This window comes from Protopterus annectens, chromosome 1.part1 (assembly GCF_019279795.1).
Source record: "Protopterus annectens isolate FY-2018-M chromosome 1.part1, PAN1.0, whole genome shotgun sequence".
Lineage (NCBI taxonomy): Eukaryota > Metazoa > Chordata > Ceratodontiformes > Protopteridae > Protopterus > Protopterus annectens.
Genome location: NC_056726.1, coordinates 1,646,609,548 through 1,646,632,879, shown reverse-complemented (window position 1 = coordinate 1,646,632,879; position 23,332 = coordinate 1,646,609,548). Strand labels below are relative to the sequence as shown.

Genomic DNA, 23,332 nt, shown 5'->3' with positions numbered 1-23,332 from the left:
ATAAAATAGTACTGCTAAGATCAGTGCAATCTTCTTCATTCCTAGCAATATAAAATTGTAAAATTCAAGCTGTGCAAAGCTGACAAAAGGGGAGTTCAAATTTTGTCTGCCTATTTATTTATTTATTTTTTTGCTGTTCTGGTTTAAGTTGTCAGAAACAAATAAAATTAATCTTGATTTTGCAAATTCTTATGACATACAACACATTGGAGCCACGATTAAAATAGATGTCTTTTAAAGTTTACAATGCTATTTCAGCATGGATCTCCATTCCATAGCAGTCTTTTTTATGCATGCAGCATTTTAATTACGCCAGTTAAAATTCCAGGTGACTTTACTGTCTGCCTCCTCTTACTGGGAATTCTGTAAACTATCAATCCAGGCCCTTCTTTCCATGGTGGTAGTGGTGGTGGAGGTGATGGTGGCAGCTGCAATGCGTTGTGCCATTAGGGAGCTCACAACATTCCTAACTATATATCTCAATATATTTTAGCAGTTTTAAGGTTTCCATACAAATTCTTTTCTGTATCAAAATCATGGGCTTTCTAAATAGTGCTGTAAATATGCCTCCTATTCTAGCCCAAAACATGACTGGGGCACCATGAAACACACATATGCCTAGGACTGCTTATGCTTTGTAATAAGCAATAAATATAGGTTTGAGTATCCCCAAACTATTTTGACATTTCAGCCTTTTAAAAAGCATCTTTTGCAGGTTCATAGGATCACAGGAAGTTACTGGCTATTGGCCCTGAAGCCCTTACAAGCCTAGCCAAGAATTTAGCCCATGTTCCAACAAATCAGCACCCGATGCCACTGGTTATAGATGAAGCTTAATGATCACCTTTGTAAACAAAGAATAGCACATTTTGGTTCTGTTCATTCTTAATTATTTATTTATTTATTTATTTAAATTTGTTGACCGGGAGTGTCCGACTGGACGTAGGTCCATTTTCAGCGGACGCCCAGGGAGAAAAGCTCCACAGTAAAATAAACAGACAGTAGTTACATTGGATTACATAGCGATTAACAATTTAACATAGCAATTACCTACAACATATTTACAGATGAAGAACATAGTACATCAGTAGACAACTAGAATCTTTATCTGTGAAGTACATAACAGACATTAATAAATGTTACAATGAGAAGTTCGTGCTGTATAATAAGTACTAGGCTTATGAGTATCTGAGCTTGCTATAATCAAGGTAGTTAGTGGAGTGGAAAGAAAGGTAGTGGTTGGATGGGGTGGATGATATTAGAGTGGGAGTTGCAAGGACATAGCCAGCATGTTTTTAGGTGCGCTTTTAGTAAAGTTTTGAAGTGGGTGCATGATGGTACAGAGGTAATTGTGGGTGGGAATGAGTTCCCATAGTGGGATATGGTTATAGTGATAGCTGATAGTGGGGAGAGTATGGAGATTGGGCGGTAGTTGGAAAGATCCTGAGAGTTTCCCCCTTTTTGTAATGGGATAATAATAGATTTCTTCCATAGAAGAGGGACATAGTATTCAGAAAGAGAGAGCGATTTATGAGGATTGTAACTGGGTGAGTATTAGTGTAGTCTGCAGCGGACAGGGTGTGTTCTGTAGGTTGAGGAAGGTGGGGGGTTGGGCTAGATGGACAGTCTTGGTTGTTAAAATCTTGGGAGATTTGTTGTGGTGTTTTTCAGGTGCTGGATATGGGTTTTGTATGGTGCCTGGGTTAAGGAGAGAGGAGACAGATTTCCAGAATTTTTTGGGATTGTTGTATGAGGTAGATAGTTTAGTGGAAAAATATTTTTTTTTATCCTGTATCACAAGCATTTTTGATTTATTACGGAGTTGTTTGTTGTGTAGTTCGTTTTGTTTTGTTCTGTCTTTCAGCCGTGCCTTCCATGCTTTGTTTCTAAGAACAATATTTTGTTTAGTTTGTTTTGTTAACCATGGGCATGATTAGCTTTGGTTCTTTTAGTACGTATTGGAGCTAGGCTATTGAGAATATCTAGAAAGAGTTTGTTGAAATAGTTAACGGCTTCATCTAAGGGGAGTATTTTTAATGGGTTCCAATTTTGGCAGTTTAGGATACTTATAAACTTATTTAGATCAAAGAGGGCAAGGTTCCTTGATGTTCTGTATGAGTGTGTTTTGATTGTATGAGGGTGGGTCCTATAAGTATATGCTGGGAGGTGGTCACTTAGTATATTTGGTAAGGTGCCTGAGTTTGTCTAGTTCTGGGGATGGGTTACTTGTATCCAGTCTAGGCTTGATTCACGGTCTGTTGATAGACCATGAGTAGGAGTGTTGGTGAGTTGAGTAAAATAATGAAGGTTAATGCTGTTTGCTGGGGAGGGGGGTGTCTAAGTTTAACCAATTAATGTTGCGTCGCCTAGAATTATAGTTTCATGGAGTGTATTCTGATTTGTCCAAGATAAGAAGTCTTCGAGTATATGGATATTATGGCCTGGGGGAATATAAATTACTGCTATGCATACTTGTTTGTTTCTATTTATGTGATAACTTCAATTTTTACTTGTTTAACTTCTCCCTTACTAATCTTCTGCTCCACATTCATTCCCCCCTTTATGCTCTTATTTTTTGTATTGTGAAATTGTCCATATCCAGGTGCCTTTGCCTATATTTCTCTTCAAATATCGAGTTGCATTTTTGTATTGATTTGTTTGGCTTTCTCCTTTGCATAAATACTGCACCATATCAAATATCTTTTTCTTTCCAATGATCATGTTTCTTTTTCATACCTTTCAAAAATCTCTGGATTTTGCTCTTTATATTTTTGCCCTTCCGGCTTCCGTTGTTGCTTCTTTTTCTGGCCGTCCAAAGTTTCTTCATCTATGTAATGTTTTTCATGGATTTGTGGTATAAATGAACACACATTTGCATTTCAAGCTTTTATCAGTTTTTTTTTTGCAAGTGTTTTTCTTCCCTCTAATTTATCTCTTAATCTTTCTGAATATCTTGCTTCTTACATAATAGTAACAATACATGACGTCTTTCTTATAATCAATAGTTCACAAATGCCTGAAGGTGAGTTGCACGCAGTTGTCATTATTTTCACAGGTGGGGGTCTGACAGGGGACAATAATACTAAAATGGAAGAGTTAGGGGTGGTGGATACAGTACCCTTACCCAAGGCTAGGAAGTGGGGATCATATCCTCCAGTGTTGGGGTACAGCTTTCAACTAGGTTTTGCATTTGGTAGGTATTGGTGAAGTAGATCTGCAAAGAACTGCAGAATCTTGAGTGTCTAGCCTAGTGTGGTATCCCTGTAGTGTATCTAGAAGAGCACTGACCATTTCTGTAGGTTTGACGTATCAAGGGATGGAGGCAGCCATGGACACTGAGGAAACTGATGCTGTGCCTAGAACAGTGTGTGATATTTCTGCTGGCCTAGCATGTGTTCATGCACTACTCATCCAGCTGATTGCACAGCTATGTCAGACATTTGCCAGTGTCCTTATGGGTATACCAATGGATGCCGACATGGCTCTCACCACTGACTGCACTAGGTATGTTTACTTCAGGTTTCAGTATGCTAAATGACTCTGTATGCATTGCAAGCTATTCTGTAGAACATACAGCAGTTGCAGTTCTTCACACGTACAGCATCACTTACTCAATTTCTCTAACATGATATGAGTAGCAGGTGTCTGTGCCTAGTTTACTGACCTGCACATCTACTAACTGATACCAAAGGTAATAGCCAGGTCAAGGTAAGGAGTTGTGGTGCTGATTGCTTAAGTTAGCTTAGTATTAATCTATGAACCTGAAAAATGGAGAAAAAAGTAATCTGGATGGTGTAAGTAGACCAGGATGGAGGCATTGGGTGTTGGGGAGGGGGCTGTGGAGGCCTTTTGTCTAGGGCACCAGTTGACCAAGGACTGGCCCTGGCCCTATCCTCTGTGTTAATACCATCTGCTTTATTGTTACTGCACAAGAAGTATAAAATAGTACTGTTAAGATCAGTGCAACCTTCTCCATTCCTAGCAATATAAAATTGTAAAATTCAAGCTGTGCAAAGCTGACAAAAGGGGAGTTCAAATTTTGTCTGCCTATTTATTTATTTATTTTTTTGCTGTTCTGGTTTAAGTTGTCAGAAACAAATAAAATTAATCTTGATTTTGCAAATTCTTATGACATGCAACACATTGGAGCCATGATTAAAATAGATGTCTTTTAAAGTTTACAATGCTATTTCAGCCTGGATCTCCATTTCATAGCAGTCTTTTTTATGCATGCAGCATTTTAATTATGCCAGTTAAAATTCCAGGTGGCTTTACTGTCTGCCTCCTCTTACTGGGAATTCTGTAAACTATCAATCCAGGCCCTTCTTTCCATGGTGGTAGTGGTGGTGGAGGTGATGGTGGCAGCTGCAATGCTTTGCGCCATTAGGGAACTCACAACATTCCTAACTATGTCTCTCAATATATTTTAGCAGTTTTAAGGTTTCCATACAAATTCTTTTCTGTATCAAAAGCATAGGCTTTCTAAATAGTGCTGTAAATATGCCTCCTATTCTAGCCAAAAACATGACTGGGGCACCATGAAACACACATATGCCTAGGACTGCTTATGCTTTGTAATAAGCAATATATATAGGTTTGAGTATCCCCAAACTATTTTGACATTTCAGCCTTTTAAAAAGCATCTTTTGCAGGTTCATAGGATCATAGGAAGTTACTAGGCTATTGGCCCTGAAGCCCTTACAAGCCTAGCCAAGAATTTAGCCCATGTTCCAACAAGTCAGCACCCGATGCCACTGGTTATAGATGAAGCTCAATGATCACCTTTGTAAACAAAGAATAGCACATTCTGGTTCTGTTCATTCTTAATTATTTATTTATTTAAATTTGTTTACCGGGAGTGTCCGACTGGACGTAGGTCCATTTTCAGCAGACTCCCAGGGAGAAACGCTCCACAGTAAAATAAACAGACAGTAGTTACATTGGATTACATAGCGATTAACAATTTAACATAGCAATTACCTACAACATATTTACAGATGAAGAACATAGTACATCAGTAGACAACTAGAATCTTTATCTGTGAAGTACATAACGGACATTAATAAATGTTACAATGAGAAGTTCCTGCTGTATAATAAGTACTAGGCTTATGAGCATCTGAGCTTGCTATAATCAAGGTAGTTAGTGGAGTGGAAAGAAAGATAGTGGTTGGATGGGGTGGATGATATTAGAGTGGGAGTTGCAAGGGCATAGCCAGCATGTTTTTAGGTGCGCTTTTAATAAAGTTTTGAAGTGGGTGCATGATGGTACAGAGGTAATTGTGGGTGGGAATGAGTTCCATAATTTGGCTATGGCGCAAGAGAATAGTGCTTCACCAGCAGAGTTATTGGCTTTAGTGATCTACAAGTGATTTTTGTTGCTGGATCTTAGTGGTCTGGTGGTGCGATAGCGTTGGAGCAGATTCTGGAGGGATGGGACATTTAGTGGATGGTTTACTAGTTTGTGGGCGAGTGAGAGTTGATACCACTGAAGGAGGTGAGAGAGTTCAAGCCAGCCCATTTCAGCAAGTGAGAGACAGTGGTGACTACGATAGGATGCCCCTGTGGTGAATTTGGAGATTTTGTTGTAGCAGGTCTCTAGCTTAATCACAGCAGTTATGGTGCACAATTGTTTTTTTTTTTGATTGGTATATAAGTGGGTTTGCCATAGTAAATAATTTGAATTGAATTACCTTTACCTGTACTTCCACACATAAAAGCAATTGCATATACATATCTCCAAATCCCTGGTGATCAGTGATATCTGTATATACATATATCACATTGAACCTATCACGAATACCTGCACAATGTCTAATTTTGTTTGGTTTAGTTTGTGGTACCCCTGATGGCAAACATAGGGGAAGATTATGGTTTGCACTAAATACAAGCCTTGTACTATTATGGAATTGTGTGCTCTCCTTTCAATCATCATAATTTAAACATAGGAGTAGGCATGCATGCTTTAGAGCCTTACCGATAATTCTAGACACTTCCTGAACACTGTTATAACAAGCTCCAGGAAATTTAATCTGAAACAATAGTTTAAGTATTTAACAAGTTTGAAATTTACCATCTTACTGTGCTGTAGTATCCCACATGCAAGGATATTACATTACTTTCCAACATCCTGTTCCCTTGACTGGTTTTGTTCCTTCTACAGTCTGTTAAAAGATTTGTTTTTTATGCATATGTAAGGATGCATTGCTGAGCAGTGTGATGTAAAACATCTTTTCATTCATTGTTCCTGTCAGATTTTTTCTAATTATACAGTCTTTTCAGAGATTTTATTTTTGGAAACATAGGTAAGACTGCTGGGAAATGTGATGCTAAATCCATTTTCATCCAATGTTACCCCTTCAGTATGTCTATTATTACCAAAACTTGGTTTAAAAGTGCAGAAAGCACTTCCAGGCATTTGAACCCAAAAGGAACTGTGTTGGAATATCCATATATTTATTAAAGACCACATTACAAATGAGGCATATTCCTCAAGACCTGAGCTATCAGGATAGGCTGGAGGCTCTGTCCCTGTATTCAGTGCCCTATAGACTCCTTAGGGGAACTTTGTGCCTTACTTTTTGGGCCACTAGGGATCCAGCAGTCCAAGAGCCCTTACATCTCTACAAATCAAACAGCGAAGTGAATACTAGGACCAGAGATCTGAACCTTTGTCAGCAAATAAACAATGGTGCACATGCAGATTTGTCACAAAATTGCTATCCCTTCTTTGGAACAAACTTTCACTCCAGAGCAAGCAATGTGACAATGTGGCATATTACCTTCCTTTAAAAAGAAGTTAGACAATTGGGTATTCACAAATTCAGCTTGCATGACTGGCCTATCGCTCCTTGCAAAAGTGAGGTAAGGTCAAGGGTGGGTACTAGCAGGGAATAAATGGATGCAAGGCCCAGTTGCCTTGCATTTTCTATGATTCTATGATCCATGCCACAACTCCAGTTGCTATCACAGCATAATGTGGGCAGCCTTTTTATAGTTTTACATTTCTTAACTGTGTGGAATCTATCTATCTGTTAAAAACTTCAATAGTTACCCATGCATTTTCACTAAAATAACTTTTTTTACTTCCTTTCACTTTTTTGGGAAATTATTTTCTTAGCCTTGTACATCTGTTGTGCTAAATATTTAACTTTACTAACTTTTTTTTTCAAAAGGAACCTGTTATATCATTACCATCATGATATTTTAATTTGCACAGTGGTATAGACTTGGTTATACATTCTGATATAACAAATACCTCATTTGTACTTTTGGCTCATAACCATTATTAAACATTTTCTTAAACTGTGACACGTAGTCCGTCCCCGATTTGAACTTTAAAGGTCTTTTCCACTCTCAGTTTAAGATACTGTACTGTGTTTTCTAGACATCTAGAAACATAAAGCAGTCATATCAATGGACCTACCTTGTTTTGATAGCTGGGTGATAATAATCATTATAGGACTTTGTCAATGCTTGCAATATGTCTATATGTCTGTATGCGTTAAAGGTAGTCACATATTGTCACATTTTTGTTTTCAAGGTGTAGTTAAATCATTCCACATGCTTTGGCTTCATTAGCAAACATAAAAGGCTGTATGAAGTGGCTGAAAATTAACATTAATAAACTAAAGGCCTTGATCTGCTTGTAAGTCTTTTGGGTTTGCATCCCCTCATTCAGAATCTTTGACGAAAGAATCAATGACACTTTTTTTAACCATTCTTATATTTTAATAATGCAGTTCATGCATATATGGTTACAACACTGGTAACTGTCAAAATAAAGTGAAATACATCACTGCGCTTTGAGAGACCTGATGCATCAATCTCAGCCATGTCAACCTGTCACTGTTTATCAATATTTCTTACAACTGCTCTGTTTACAAAAGTGATTATTTGTAAGGCATGCCTAGAGGCAGAAGGAGTGGAGGAAGGTTAGGAGTATGGAAGTGAGGGTAGGAACTTTAAATGTTGGCTATATGACTGGTAAAGGGAAAGAGCTAGGTGATTTCATGGAGAGAAGGACGGTTGACATAGTGTGCATTCAAGAGATCAGATGGAAGGGGAGAAAGGCCAGGTATATCAGAGGCAGGTTCAAATTATTCTACCATGGTGTGGATTGGAGTAGAAATGGGGTGGGGGTTATCCTGAAGGAACAGTATTCCAAAAGTGCTGTAGAGGTGAAAAGAGTGTCAGATAAAGTGAAGTTTATGAAGCTGGAAATTGATGGTGTGATGATGGATGTTGTTAGTGCATATGCTCCGCAAGTTGGGTGTGTCATGGATGAGAAAGATAAAATTTGGAGTGAGTTGGATGAAGTGGTAGAGAGTGTACCCATGGTTAAGAGACTGGTAATTGGAGTAGATTTCAATGGGCATGTTGGTGAAGGGAACAGAGAGGATGAGGAGGTGATGGGTAGGTGTGGTGTTAAGGAGAGGAATGCAGAAGGTCAAACGGTAGTGGATTTTGCAAAAAGGATGGAAAAAGCTGTGGTGAATACCTATTTTAAGAAGAGGGAGGAGCATAAGGTGACATACAAGAGTGGGAGGAAGATGTACACAGGTGCATTATATCCTATGCAGGAGGGCCAGTCTGAAGGGGATTGGAGACTGCAAAGGGATGACAAGGGAAAGTGTAGTTAGGCAACATAGGATGGTGGTTTGTAGGATGATGCTGGCGATTAAGAAGAAGAGGAGGAGAGTGAGAGCAGTCCCAAGGATCAAATGGTAGAAGTTGAAAAAGGATAACTGTAAGGTGGGGTTCAGGGAATAGTTAAGGCAGGCACTTGGTGGCAGTGAAGAGTTACCAGATAACAGGGCAGCCACAGCAGAATTGGTAAGGGAGACAGCTAGAAAGCTGCTTGCTGTGACATCTGGACTGAGAAAGGAGGACAAGAAGACCTGGTGGTGGAATGAGGAAGTACAGGAAAGTATACAGAGGAACAGGTTGGCAAAGAAGTGGGATTGCCAGAGAGATGATGACTATAGACAGGAGTATGAGTATATGAGGCGTATGGTGAAGAGAGAGGTGGCAAAGGCTAAGGATAAGGCGTATAGCGAGTTGTATGAAAGGTTGGACACTAAGGAGGGAGAAAAGGACCTGCACCGATTGGTTGACTGTGGGACTGAGCTGAGAAAGATATGCAGCAGGTTAGGGTGATAAAGGATAATGAGGGAAATGTACTCACAAGTGAGGAGAGCGTGTTGAACAGATGCAAAGAGTACTTTGTGGGGCTGAGAATGAGAGAAAGAGAAGGTTGAATGATGTGTGGATAGTGAATCAGAAACTGCAATGGATTAGCAAGGAGGAAATAAGGATAGCTATGAAGAGTATGAAGAATGGAAAGGCTGTTGGTCCAAACTGAAATACATGTGGAAGCATGGAGTAGTTTAGGAGAGATAGCAGCGGGTGTTTAACCAGATTGTTCAACCAAATCTTGGAAGGTGAGAGGATCCTTGAGGAGTGTAGAAGACGTCTATTGATACTGATTTTTAAGACTAAGGGTAATGTGCAGACCTGTAGTAACTACAGAGGGATAAAATTGATCAGCCGCAGCATGAAGTTATGGGAAAGAGTAGTGGAAGCTAGGTTAAGAAGGGAGCTGATGATTAGTGTTCAGCAGTATGGTTTCATGCCAGGAAAGGGCACTACAGATGCGATATTTGCTCTGAGGCTGTTGATGGAGAAGTATATAGAAGGTCAGAAGGAGTTGCATTGTATCTTTGTGGACTTAGAGAAAGCATATGAAAGGGTGCCTAGAGAGGTGTTGTGGTATTGTATGAGGAAGTCGGGAGTGACAAAGTATGTAAGAGTGGTACATGATCTGTACAACAGCAATGTGACAGTAGTCAAGTCTGCGGTAGAAGTGACGGTTGTGTTTAAGGTGGAGGTGCAATGGTGATGGATAAGTTGACACAAAACATCAGACAGAAGTCTCCATGTACTATAATGTCTGAGGATGACATTGTGATTTGCAGTGAGAGAAGGGAATAGGTTGAAGAGACCCTGGTGAGGTGAAGATATGCTCTAGAGAGGAGAGGAATAAAGGTCAGCAGAACTAAGAAAGAATATATCTGTGTGACTGAGAGGGAGGACAGAGGAATGGTGAGGATGTTGGGAGTAGAGTTGGCGAAGGTGGAGGAACTTAAATAGTTGGGATCAACAGTTCAGAGTAATGGTGAGTGTGGAAAAGAAGTGAAGAAGAGAGTGTAGGCAGGGAGGATTGGGTAGAGAAGAGTGTCAGGAGTGATTTCTGACAGACAGGTACCAGTAAAATTGAAAGGGAAAGTCAACAAGATGGTAGTGTGACCAGCGATGTTATCTGCGTTGGAGATGGTGGCACTGAAGAAAAGACGGGAGTCAGAGCTGGAGGATGCAGAGTTAAAGAGTTACAATGGGCGTGACAAGGATGGACAAGATTAGAAATTAGTATATTAGAGGGTCAGCTCAGGTTGGATGGTTTGGAGACAAACCCAGAGAGGCGAGATTGCATTGATTTGGACATGTGTTGAGGAGAGATGCTGGGTATATTGGAAGAAGGATGCTAAGGATGGAGCTGCCAGGTAAGAGGAAAAGAGAAAGGCCTAAGATAAGGTTTATGGATGTGGTGAGAGGGGACTTGCAGGTGGTTGGGGTGGCAGAGCAAGATGCAGAGGACAGGAAGAAATGGAAACAGATGATCCCCTGTGCCGACCCCTAAAGCGAGCAGCCGAAAGAAAAAGAAGAAGAAGGAGGAGATATTTTAGCTATTATACAATGCCCAAAATTTTTATTTTAAGTTCTGGCTAGTACTAATTTCATAATGTTTTTTACTTTTGAGCATGTGCAATTGGGTCTACTACAAGTGTCCAAGTCCAATGTGTTCAAAGGCCACTGTTTTGCAGCCATGGACTCAGGCATCTTGTAGTTACATGGATTTCTGCTTAGACTCAGAATTGTGCCGGATGAAGATAGTGGAGCTTCTGCTTCTCACCTAAATTCCTTCACTGAGTTCAAGCATGTTAGTGTGGCAGGCAGGGGAGGAATTGGGTGAGGTGAGGGTGTTCTGGGTGGGATTTAGGTTTAGGAAGAAGGGGAAGTTTTATGGTTAGGGAGAAGAAGAGTAGTGTAGGGTTAGGGAGCACCTGCAAACTTACATTTAGGGAGGCTGAGTGCAGTTTTAGGTTTAGGTATTGACTGGGGACTTTAGATTTAAGGAGGCGGATTGTAGTTTTACATTTACGTAGTGACTGCGGAGGGGGCTTGAGTGTTACAATTAAGTTTAGGAACTGAGTAAGATTTTTATGGTTAGAGTTAGGGCTCTACCGCAGTTTAATAGGGTCAGGTGGTAGAAGGGCTTGGCAAATAAGAAGGACTGGGCTAGTGGGAGTTAAGACACTTGACATTTAGAACAAGTGGCAGCAGGCAATTGTGTTCCCAGCTACTAGAATGTGAACGCTTGCAGCCGAGTCTGTGCAATCATTTATGTGTCAGTGCTAAGGATTTGATTATTTATTTATTTTGGTTAACCTAGTCGTCCATATGGGTTAACACCAATTTTCTCTGGAGGATCAAGGCACTAAGTTTGGCTAAATGGCTTGCCTATATGCACGTTTGCTTAGATGTACTGAGGGGAAATGGACAGTAAGGAAATCAAACCAAGACGAACCTCATTATTCTCTCATAGTCTTACCCTTTGAACTATACTGCAGATGTAAAATGAGGGGAATATGCAGTGGTCACGCAACTTTCCAATTACTTTTGTGAGAAGCATGTTAGTTAGTGTGTGTGTGTTCATATGCAAGAGAATTTTGTTCTTTGGTTTCTTATGAAAGGTGCTTGAAATTACATACTCTGAAGATGTAACTGACCCCTGGAGTTATGTACTTTTAACCTCCCAGGTCATTCATGTTTTCTGAGTCATTATTATAGCATGGGAGAGAGTTTTATAACATTTATGTTCTTCATAGTTTGAAGATGAAGGTGCTGAACTCTGAACCAGAAGAACTTCAGATAAATGGGTCTGTTCTAGAATTGAATTTTCCTGTTGGGCAGTCTCCTATTGCAAGCTCAGCAGAACAGTAATACCAACTTGTTGATAGTACTACAACAAGTAGTATCAATAAACAATCTTTCTTACATCCTATTATTCTTAACAGATGATATCGTCCCGCAAATGAACAATGTATTTCCACGTGTGAAAACACACATCTGCATCCTCGTGTGTTTTCTGTAAGGCTCAAAGAGCAAAAAATAGTTGCAGTCATGTCTTTCTCTCTAATGCGTCTAATGCGTATTATTCGTATGGCTATTCAGAACCATATTTTAAATTCGGGATACCACTCCTCACCAATTAATATAGCGAGGACAAGGAAGTTCGATTTACAGGAAGTCATGTAATATAAAGGTTTCTTCATCTTTCTGTCAGTCTAAAAATGACACAGATGCTGTTTACATAAAATAAGGCTCAGAAGCTCACATGCCCTCACCCAAGTTAAGAACGCAGGGAAAAAACAAGATGTATCTGTTTTTTCAGTCTTAAATCTGTAACTTTGTGAGGGTCCTACCATACACAGAAGCCATATGTAAGCAGTAGCAATGAATGAGAGAGTATTTCCCACTGGTTAGTATTAGTTGGTCATACTGAAGTTAAAGCATAAACGTTACTAAAATAAAAATGATGGTATAATAATTATTATTATCATAAAAGGAAGTGCGTTGCCGTCCTTTCACTATTAGGGCACATATATACGTTTCACTCCCGTTTTCCTTCAGAAATCGTTTCTTGGCAGCATAAAAAACTAGGAAATAACATTTATTTTCTGATTTGTGTTGCATCCTGTACAGGGCTTTCCAGTATTAACAGGCAGCATGCAAATCTGCAGCGCAGGTTAACAATTCCAGGCAGTTGTTAGGGCGGGGTGGCCCTTCTTTTTACTTCCTCCTCGTATACTTGTGAAGTTTGAGAAGGAAGAGCCCTTCACTGGCAGGGTGGGCACTCGCCGAGTGACGTCACGACCAGTTATAAAGAGTGAGGCAGCAAGCAAAGGGCACACGGTTGTTAGGTTTTCGTGTCAGCTGAGAGTAGGTTATATAAAACTGACTGACTGAGGGAAAGTTTGGTTTACTGTTTGTCGCTTGTTGGTTGGGAAGTCGCTGGTGTCTTGTCACGGCGGAGAATAGAGAGAAGGTGAGTTTTGCGTTTTTCCTCACTTTCTCCCTCTTCTCCGAGTTTGTGTGATCTTGGTAGTTTGTGGTGATGCGCTTTTCTCAACGTCGATTGTTGGTGGTGGCATTGTGTTTTCAGACGTTGGGTGCGTGAGTGTCGACCTCCCAGGGTTAGATGTATGTTGGGATCGAATTATTGTCTGTCATGTACAATTATAACTTAAATCACAACACAACTATTATTTCATCATAGTGGACTCATACAAGTAACAAGAAAACGTATATTTTTTCTGTGGTGTACAGTTACATCTGACCGAACTTACATAACTCTGAATTTGCAAAGTATTTGTTATATTATTTATAATTGTTTGCCCTTTATATCTCTGTACGCTTTAAAGTCTTTAGTATTTTACAGTTTCTGTAAATGCTACATCAAATCCATGAACTGTTAATGAAAGTTTTTTTTCTGGATCTGTTTCTAAATGCGTTTTTTTTTCGGGGGGGGGGGGCAAACAAAAATATTTTACAGAAGCAGTTTTACAAATGGAGTTGTGCACCTGATGTTATAGTGTATAGAGCAGTTTTCTGGACACTTTCGCCTAACAGTTTCTAGACTACTTTGGAAGTATTGAAAGAGGTACCTTATAAATGCCTGGCTCATAATGTCCTATTCAGATACAGGACATTGTTATTCTTTCGGGAAAACTTGGCTGGGCTTAAAAGAACCCTTCGATCGTGGAGTCTATGAAGGGGATATCTTGAGTCTTTGGGGACTGTAGTGATGGATTTATTCACTGTTATGGTGATACTGCTTTCAGGTCCTGAAAGGCTTATCAAAGCTGTTCGCTTTTCAGCTGTTTGCCAAAGCACATCATTTACCTTAACATAATCAGGCAAGAAAAAAATTACAAAACCTATAGGTTAGTGTTTGTCATCTTTTTTACACTGGCAGCATACACTCGTTTTCCTTCTTGTGCTACAGTCATATACCCGTACAACAGTGTTATATGCGCATAGTAGTAATTTCAAGAAACCAGTTACATTACTAAGCCAGTGGCATGGAGATGCCTTTTGGTTTAACTGTCTGTAAATGAGCAATGTTCCAGGTAATTAAAGGTCCAAAAATCTAAACAAATAAAGAAAAGCAATCAGACCATCTACCTGATCCAGTATCAAGGTACTAGGTGGCAGTACAGCTTAGCATCTGTGGTTAAGTGCAGTTTATCACAAGGTTGAGAACTTTCTCGTATGGCCTATGAAGTGTGGCTGTGGTTATTAAAAAAATGCACTTCCTTTCTAAACAGATGGAGTTGGATAGCTGTGCTCTATTAAATATATAGTTCTTAACAGGTACTGATCAAAATGATTTCCAGAGACTCATTCTAATTTATAATGATCACAAACCATAATGCAGAATCAGTTGTTTATGGCAGGATATCACCGGTAGTGGCTCTGTGAATGTATCAACAGTTGATATCTACTTGTAGAAAGATTCAGTAGCCCTTATGTTTTCTGCTTTTCTTTCAGCAGTTTTGAAAAGTAAAAGGTTGATGTATAAGCAGAAAGGTACAAGTAATGCACTGTCTGTCATTGTGGCCAGTAATGTATCAGTCTAGATCTTGTATAAATTATCTTAATGTACCCCCTAAGCTGTACATAAAGGACCCTGTCCCTGTTACAAGTTAATAAACTGCACTGTAAGGGTCTGCTTTTCTTTCAAGAGGCCTGTACTGTCCAACAGATTTTATTTTTACCTCTGAATAGCAATATCTTCTTTTAAGAGTAAATTACTAAAACTTACAGTCTGAAACACAGCTGTATGCACATGAAACTTTAATGCCCACAATCTTACCTTGACATTAGTTGATTGTGTCTGTGCAACTTCTGTTGTATAGGAGTCCAGTATGCATAATTGTGTCATCTAATCAACACATGGCTGATTAAACTCAGTATATCCTAGGAGGCTGACAGGCAGACAGATAAATATATATGTATGTATATATATATATATATATATATATATATATATATATGCGTGTGTGTGTTTGTGTGTGTGTATATATATATATATATATATATATATATATATATATATATATATATCCATACATCCATCTTCTACCCCTTTTTCCCATTTTGCACATGGGGTGGGGGTGTCACTTCAGTAGTGACAATCATCTCCAGTCAAGGGTTATATTGTCATATATGTGTGTATGTTTATATAGTTATATATAAATATATGTGCATATACATCTGTATATAGATAGAAATGTTTATATATGTATATACAGAGATATATATATATGTATATATACTAATTCAGAGAAGAGGAAGGTAGTTTGGAAACTCAAAAACTCATCTTTTTGCTCTTCCCCACTGTGAAAATATGCTGGCAGTCCTCCAAGTTTGACACTGAACATTGCTGGCCAGCGTCAAACAGAAGTGTTGCAAATCTGGGTCATGCACCATTTCATAGTTGGCATGACTGGGTCATTGTTTTTAACCTTTTTATTCCTTAAAAACTATGCTGAAAACAGGTATAACTGTTTAATGGGTTGTACACAGAGGCAAGCTAATAAAATAAGGAAATTCTTGTTTGGGATTTGTCCCTTCAGTGCAGGGAATATGCAATTTAAATTATACAGAAACTGTGTGACATGTTTCTGCTATGACACCTGTATAAATAGACTTTTATTTTTATAATGGGAGGAAACAATAAAACCAATAGGTGTTAAAAGATAACCTGCCACTACTGCAAATTAACTTCCACAGACTGTTTTCATTTTGGTATGTGTCTAGGCATAAAAAGAGTTTGAAACTTGTTAATCATGACAGAATCCTTGTTTTTATGTTTTTTTCAGATGTACACATATTTCTCAATTTATTACAAACAAGTGCACTTAGAGTTCCTATATTGGGTCGTTCATGTTTTTTCTCTAGATAAGTCATAAAGTGGTTTATGTAATTAAATGAAAAAAAAAAAAAGTTGGGAATAAAAACTAGTAAACCACTGAAAGGCAAGCAGTGTTAATATCAAATTTTGATACCACTGCTACATAAAAGATCTCACTACTGGAGTATATAGCAAAGCCTCAGATTTGTGCACGTTGCAAACACACAAAGATGCACGCATACATTCCTGTGAAGTGTAGTAATGGAGAGTATTTCTGAGTACTAATTTGAAATGGTACTTAGGAAAATATGTTGATTTTATTTTTTTTTTATTTATTCATTTGTTAACAGGGTAAGCCAGCTAAGGGCAAGACTCTTTTAAGGAGTGACCAAGGACCACTTTCAGATTGGGTTGCACAGGGTCACCTAGTAGGCAAATGCAGTGTGAGGAAATCAAACCTGGAGTACAGGGTGAAACTCACCAGCAGCAAATAAACCTAACAGTCAGTGTGATGATATACAGATAAATAGGCTAGTGTCTTTTGTGTTAGAAACAGTTATAAAAAGCATATTTCTTTGAATCACAGTTGCTGTAAAATAGGTGGATTGTTTTTGAAGCACAGTGATTTTAGACAAAATAAAAAAATACATTTTTCCATTGAAGACCACCACCCTTTATAGAGTCTTGTAGGAGCTGAAGTACTGTAGTTATTTTTTCTGGACTTGGAGATGCCATTTTGCAGTAATCTTTTTCTTGTAGTTCATAATATTTTTTTGTATATGTGCTTTTTCAGTAAGAATAGTGTGGGTCCTTTATTTTCTCCAACTTTTGTGTATAATGTACTCTGACACAACCACAACATAGAGAAAGTAGACTTTGTAGAGGTGATTTTGAAGGCAAACACAAGTCTGTCACCTTTCAGCACATACTTTATTCACCAGAAGTGCTTTATAACTTTATTTTCTGGCAATTGCCTGTATCTGTTGAACAATTTATATTACTTTGAAAGATGTGACTGTTGCATTTTTTTATTTATTTACTGTATTTTTCCAATTCTGCCCAAACTAATCTCCAGTGGCAAGTAATGAAAAATGAAGAGAGGTGGAAACACCACCATATTACCTACACATTAAACGTGGAACACTTTCTTAAAATTTGCTCTTTTAATATGACTGTATTATATGGTTTCTCACTTTTTTTAATTTCTCCAAGTCTTTTGGGTTTCTAATACCATGACAGGAATGGACCCCATTTTAAGTCCAAGCACGGTTAAAGTTCATGAAATTAGTATTGTTTCACTCTTTGATGTTAGCCAAAAGTGCTCTTCGCAGCACCCGCAATGTGCCCAGTGTTACATGAATTGGTAACATATCTAAATACAATTGTAAATTCTTTTTTATAAGACCAGTTGCTCCTACTACTATTGGAACTGTCTGGGTATCTTTCTTCCACATGGCTCTCGTTTCTGCCTGCAGAGCGAGGTATTTTATGACTTTGTATCTCTCTGTACGCAAGACACTGTAGTCACTAGGTGTGTCGATTTCAATGATCAATGCTACTTTTGTCTTCTTTTCTTGGATCACAATATCCAGTTTTCTAGCATCTGTCTTTTGGACTGTTGGTATTGGGTGATCCCATGTGATGTAAACTTCATCATTTTCTATGATTCTCTGTGGCTCATGTTTCCAGTGTTTTTCAGCCACTTCGATACCATAATGTTGGCACAATCCCCAGTGTAACAATCTCACCACATTATTACGCCTTTCAGTAAACAGTCCCTCTGCCATTAGAGAGTCGCAACCAGCAATAAGGTGTGTGACTGTTTCCAATTCGATTCCACAAAACCTACATATGTCTGTTTCTCCCACATGTTCAATGGACTTAGTAAACCAACATGTACGTAGCCCACTATCTTGGGCTGCCAATATTAACCTTTCATTTCTTGATGTAAATTCACCTCTCCTTAACCATTCCTGCGTTTGTTCTTGATCAACATGAGCCTCTTCCAGAAGTTTTCCATACTTACAACTGTATTTATGATTTTCCACATTTCTTGCCTTCTCATCTGGTCCTTCACCTTATATTCGTTCTTTTGTTTATTAGCACATTCAGTTGCTGCTTGATTTTTATCCACTTCTGGTTTGATTTCCATTCCTGCTTGACATCGATATGCTTCTGTTAAATTAAGCAGAGATGTCATCTTAGATTTATTCTACTCATGTTTCAAAACGTTCACCACATTTGGATCTTGTGAGGTCAGTAGATATGTGTGGAGTCCCACGATTGCAGATCTATACATGTAATCAATTTCAAAGAGGCCCATCCTTCCTTGAGAACGGGGAATATATAATCTTGGTATACACTGATTTTTTTTTTATAAATAATTTGGTGAACATGAAGCATCCTTCTTGTTTTAATATCCAATCTATCCAACAGTTTTTGGGGCCATTCAGTCACTCCAAAACTATAAGTTAGTACAGGAAGAGCAAATTGATTTATAGCTTGGATCTTATTTCTATGTATCAATGCTGTTTTCAGGATTAATTTAAGTCTTCTAAAGTACTCCTTACTAAGCTTTATTCGCATTTGTTCATGTTTTATTACTGATCCTTCATCAATTCCCAAATATTTATACACTCTCTCTTGCTCAAACTCTTTTATATCACATTCTTGTCCCAAACTGATATTTTCCTGGTGCTGCAGTTTTCCTTTTTTGAAGGTTGCTTTTGCACATTTATCAAGACCAAATGACATTCCAACATCATCTGAAAAAGTTTGGACAACCTGTAGCTGTGCTTTCAGTTTCTCATCTGATGAGTTATGCAATTTTAAATCATTGACAAAGAGAAGATGAAAAGTCATTAGACTTTGTTGTTTTCTAGAAGCCAAATTATAGCCATGGCCTAGGCTGTTAAGTAAGCAGCTTAATGGGTTAATGGCAAGGAAAAATAGCAACGGTGACAGGGGGTCTCCCTGGAATATCTCCCTTTGGATTTTTTATCCCTGGGATAATAATTGTCCTTTATCATGGCTTAATTGCAAAGTGGTCTGCCACTGTTTCATGGTTACTGTAATGTAATCAATCAATGTAGGATGTACCTTATACATTTTTAAGCACTCTTTTATCCATGAATGTGGGATATTATCAAATGCTTTTTTATAGTCAATCCATGCCATACTTAGATTCTTCCCTTTCTTACAGTTCCCCACTATAACTTTATTTAACAGCAAATAATCCTTTGTTCCATATGACTTTTTTATTGCCCTTTTGTCCTACTGCCATAATTGAGTTTTCTTATAAATGACTATAAACTTTGTTGGCGTCAATCCCCGTGTATAGTTTATACGTCATTGGAAGACAAGTTATTGGTCTATAATTTTTAGGGTAGCTTGCAGGTTCACTTAAGTAAGAGCATTGTTTTTCCTGCTGTTAACCAGTGCAGTGTCTGTTCGGGGTGTGCATATAAATAGTTCTTACTCATGGCTAGATCCCCATGTAAAGAAGTTAATACTTTAAGCCAAAAGTTAGGTACTGCATCTGGGCCTGAAGTTTTCCAATTAGAGGCTTTTCTCAATTTTGTTTCAGTCTCTCTGGTTGTTATTTCATCCCATTTCATATCCTGTACCTTTAAACTTCTTATTCTTTTTTTTACTTTTTCTATCCATTTAGCATCTTTGTTATGTTCCACAGGATCTTCATAGATACTTCTCCAAAATGTATCTACTTCCTCTTTTTTCGGCGGTCTGTCAATTCCTTTTACCTTATTTCCCAATTCTCTGTACAACTTTTTTTTGGGTCATCAGTAAATTGCAAATTTTGTGCTTTTCCCTTATATTTATCTTCGTATCTTGTGGGTCTTTCCACCCGTTTTGAAAATTTTAGTTTGTTATCTCCAATAGTGCATAATAGATCCTGGTCTGTTCTAATACTGCGCATTGCTTTTATGACATCTATCTTTCTTAATATTTTTGTTGATCTGTTCCATCGTCTATAATCTTCTAGCAGTGACATTTCTTGTTGTAGCTGCTTTATAGTTTTCTCTGTTCAGTATTTCCATGATGGTATTCGCTTTCACCCCCCCCCCCCTTTTCCCTCACGACCCTATGTTCCTGTGGTAGAATTTTATCAGTTATTAATTTAGCAGCAGTGTAATATATTCTGTTTACTTCTATTATATTGCATGGATCTCAATTAGCAGTCCTAATTACTGTGTTCATTTGTTTTATCAAGCTTCTGACTTTTGGGGTTTTATTAAACTTCTGCAGTCTATTTCTCTCATTGATCTTGATATATCTGTCTTTGTCTATTAAATCAAGCAACTCTTCTCTTAACTCATTTTCTTCCATACTGAGGGCACATCCCTTGTTTTCTGTTTCCTGCGGCATTCTATAGAAAGTTCTATAGCATCTTCCTGTGGCACATTCTCTTCAGTTTCATCCTGTGTCATCTGTTGTTTTGTCATATGGGAACTCACTATCACTCCTCAACATTGACTATGTCAGAGTTTCCACAGTTTGTACAGACAAAATCAATGATTAACATTTGTACAATTATTTTTTTGACAGCAGTATAGTTTACTGTTTAATGCATGAAGTTAACAGAGCATATAAATTATGGTTTTGGCAAATTTTAATAGTGATAAAGATGTAGTACTGGAAAACTTGGGGGATGGAGACCCAGCAGACTACTTATAACCAGTGGAGGCTTGGTTTCATTCTGGAGTAACAGGACTGTGTGAAGTAAAGGAGTGGTTAGATTTTGCCACTGAGTGCTAGAGGATGGAAAACAGTTAAATGCTGGGGAACAATGCATCAAAGAGTTTGGGTACATGAGTGCATTTAATGAATATTTAGGTAATCAAAGGACAGTGAGTAGTGGTTACAGGACAGGCAACCGGAACAGACTAAAACCAGAATTTGTTAACAAAGGAAGTGCTTTGAGCTTACCTTGCCAGAACAGACAGTTCCCTTTTGTCTTGTTTACGGTAAGATGTATATAAATACTTATGACTTGGTGGGTGATATTTACTTTCTACCATTCAGCTGTTCATGCTTCTTAGTTATTCTCTGTAGCGATTGACTTCCTAAAATTTGCAATTCATTGTTCATGATTTTAAAAGATGAATATTGTGGAATACTAAAGTATTTTTATAATAATTAAGACTTATTTTAATTCATAGAGTGTGATATGAAAGAATAACAATTTGAGGAAAAAGATAATGATGAATGTAGACAGCCTTCAATATGACCTTCAGCCTAACTTGGATTTTCCAAATAAGGGAGACAAACGCTTCATCTGCACTTTGAATACTGTCCAAACATGCCCTTCTGCATGGAAGATGATGTCTAACCAGCTCGAGTTGAATGAAAGTGACTATGTCAGTATGAACTACATCTCAATGAATGTTCCCAAACAGTCAAGTATGAATCTGAACAATAAGATGAGCAGAGAACAGTCATACAGGCATGCAAAAGAAGCATGTACTGACATTGAATCAGGAGAATATGCTGAGATGAAGATGAAAGTGGACTTCTTTCGAAAGCTTGGTTATCTCCCAGATGAGATTAATGCTGCACTCCAAAAGCAAGGTTTTACTGCTGACACGAACACCGTCCTTGGGGAGCTTGTTAAAAATAGCGCTCCTACTATAGATAAAGAGACACCAGCAGAGGAAGCACTTACTACACCTGTACTTGTTGCACGTGGAGGCAATTCATCCATAACTCCTACAGCCACAGCTCCTCCCCCACCACCACCTGAGGAAGCAGGTGAGGGCAACAATTTACGACCAGTAGTAATTGATGGAAGCAATGTTGCAATGAGGTAGGTACTGCAAAGAAATGTTGAAATGGTTTGCAAAGTAGTCTCAGTTTAGCATACTTGTACATGATTTTTTTTATTTTACCTATGTCATCAGTTTTGCATTTTTTAATTTTTTTAACAAATAATACACTGACTCTGAAATTAAATCTGATTTGGGTACTACTGAAAACTTTCAACTAGTTTATTGTCTAGTGTAATGTTTTGACTAATTATTATAGCAATAACCCACGCCTGGGTGTGGGTAATGCTAAATTTACCCACGGTTGGCGTGGTTTGGTCCCGGTGAAGCCCGAGGACCAAAAAGCCAACCGTGGTAAATTTAGCATTACCCACACCCAGAAGTGGGTTATTGCTATTATACCATGACATTATTTAAGAAAAGAAACTATTCCTTTTCTTAAATAATGGCATAGTATAATGCCTGTTTACTGCCCTTCCGCAGATGCCTGGCATCCGGCAGTTCTGTTGGGCAAAAGCAGCGGAGAAAGCAAGATCTCCGTTGCTTTTAGTCTCGCTATGTTAAATGAGTTTAACATAGCGAGACAGTTTTAAAATAAGCAACGGACATCTCCGTTGCTTATTTTAAACTGTCTCGCTATGTTAAACTCATTTAACATAGCGAGACATAAGCAACGGAGATCTTGCTTTCTCCGCTGTTTTTAACACTGTCTCGCTATGTTAAATGGGTTTAACATAGCGAGACAGCTTTAAAATAAGCAACGGAGATCTCCGTTGCTTATTTTAAAGCTGTCTCGCCATGTTAAACCCATTTAACATAGCGATAGAGTATACTAATGGAAAAAAGTCCGGGCGACCGGACCTTTTTCCATTAGTATAACTCGATTTACAACGGGCACGCTGGCCAATCAGCGTGCACGTTTTGGGGGGATCATGGTATAATAATCGGTTACTTATGCTTTCCGTTTTTAGAATAAAAATTCCCAGCAGATGTGTTTTTTGAGAAATACTGCACATTTGGAAGACTTAGAATATTCTTTACTAGCGATAGCTGAAATGAAGGAGGGATGTATATAATTGTGAAAATGACAGTGACCAGCTTAAGCAATTACTAAGAGGTGCTGTTTTTCACAGGATGTTTCAAACTCATTGTCAGAGATTTGATGGTGGTTCGGGGTGCCTGGGTAAGATGGAATGAACAGCAAAGAACTGATTCAACTGCATGTCAGTTAACAACAACTGTCAGAAATTACAACTAAACTGCTTTTTGAAAGCCTTGTATTTTTATGCAGTTAAGATGGGTATTTACCTTAGTGCTTTCCCTGAGATGTGAATTTATCTAGGAAGTTAACCAACTAGTTGGTAAAAGACTTGTACATTTGCCTGGCTATGTTAGTTGTTGCTAAAGCCAAGTTCACTGAATCTTATTATATGAGACCATTTGTGTCGTGACATTTTACTAATTTGTTGCTTATTTAAAACAAAATTGTGTTTGATATGCACATTCATGGG

At 38.3% G+C, this 23,332-nt stretch overlaps 1 protein-coding gene across 2 annotated transcripts in view; it reads left to right on the top strand.

The window, feature by feature from the left end:
- The first annotated feature begins 13,041 nt into the window (after positions 1 to 13,041).
- Positions 13,042 to 23,332, top strand: part of ZC3H12A (zinc finger CCCH-type containing 12A) — a 182,339-nt gene continuing 172,048 nt past the window's right edge. The window contains exons 1-2 of one of the 2 annotated variants that reach the window (XM_044083800.1): positions 13,042 to 13,167; positions 21,219 to 21,862. In XM_044083800.1, coding sequence (XP_043939735.1) covers positions 21,258 to 21,862 — 605 coding nt within the window. In that variant the 5' untranslated portion in view covers positions 13,042 to 13,167; positions 21,219 to 21,257. Of the gene's footprint in view, positions 13,168 to 20,535; positions 21,024 to 21,218; positions 21,863 to 23,332 lie in introns of those variants that run through there. The other variant, XM_044083792.1, reaches the window with a different exon arrangement.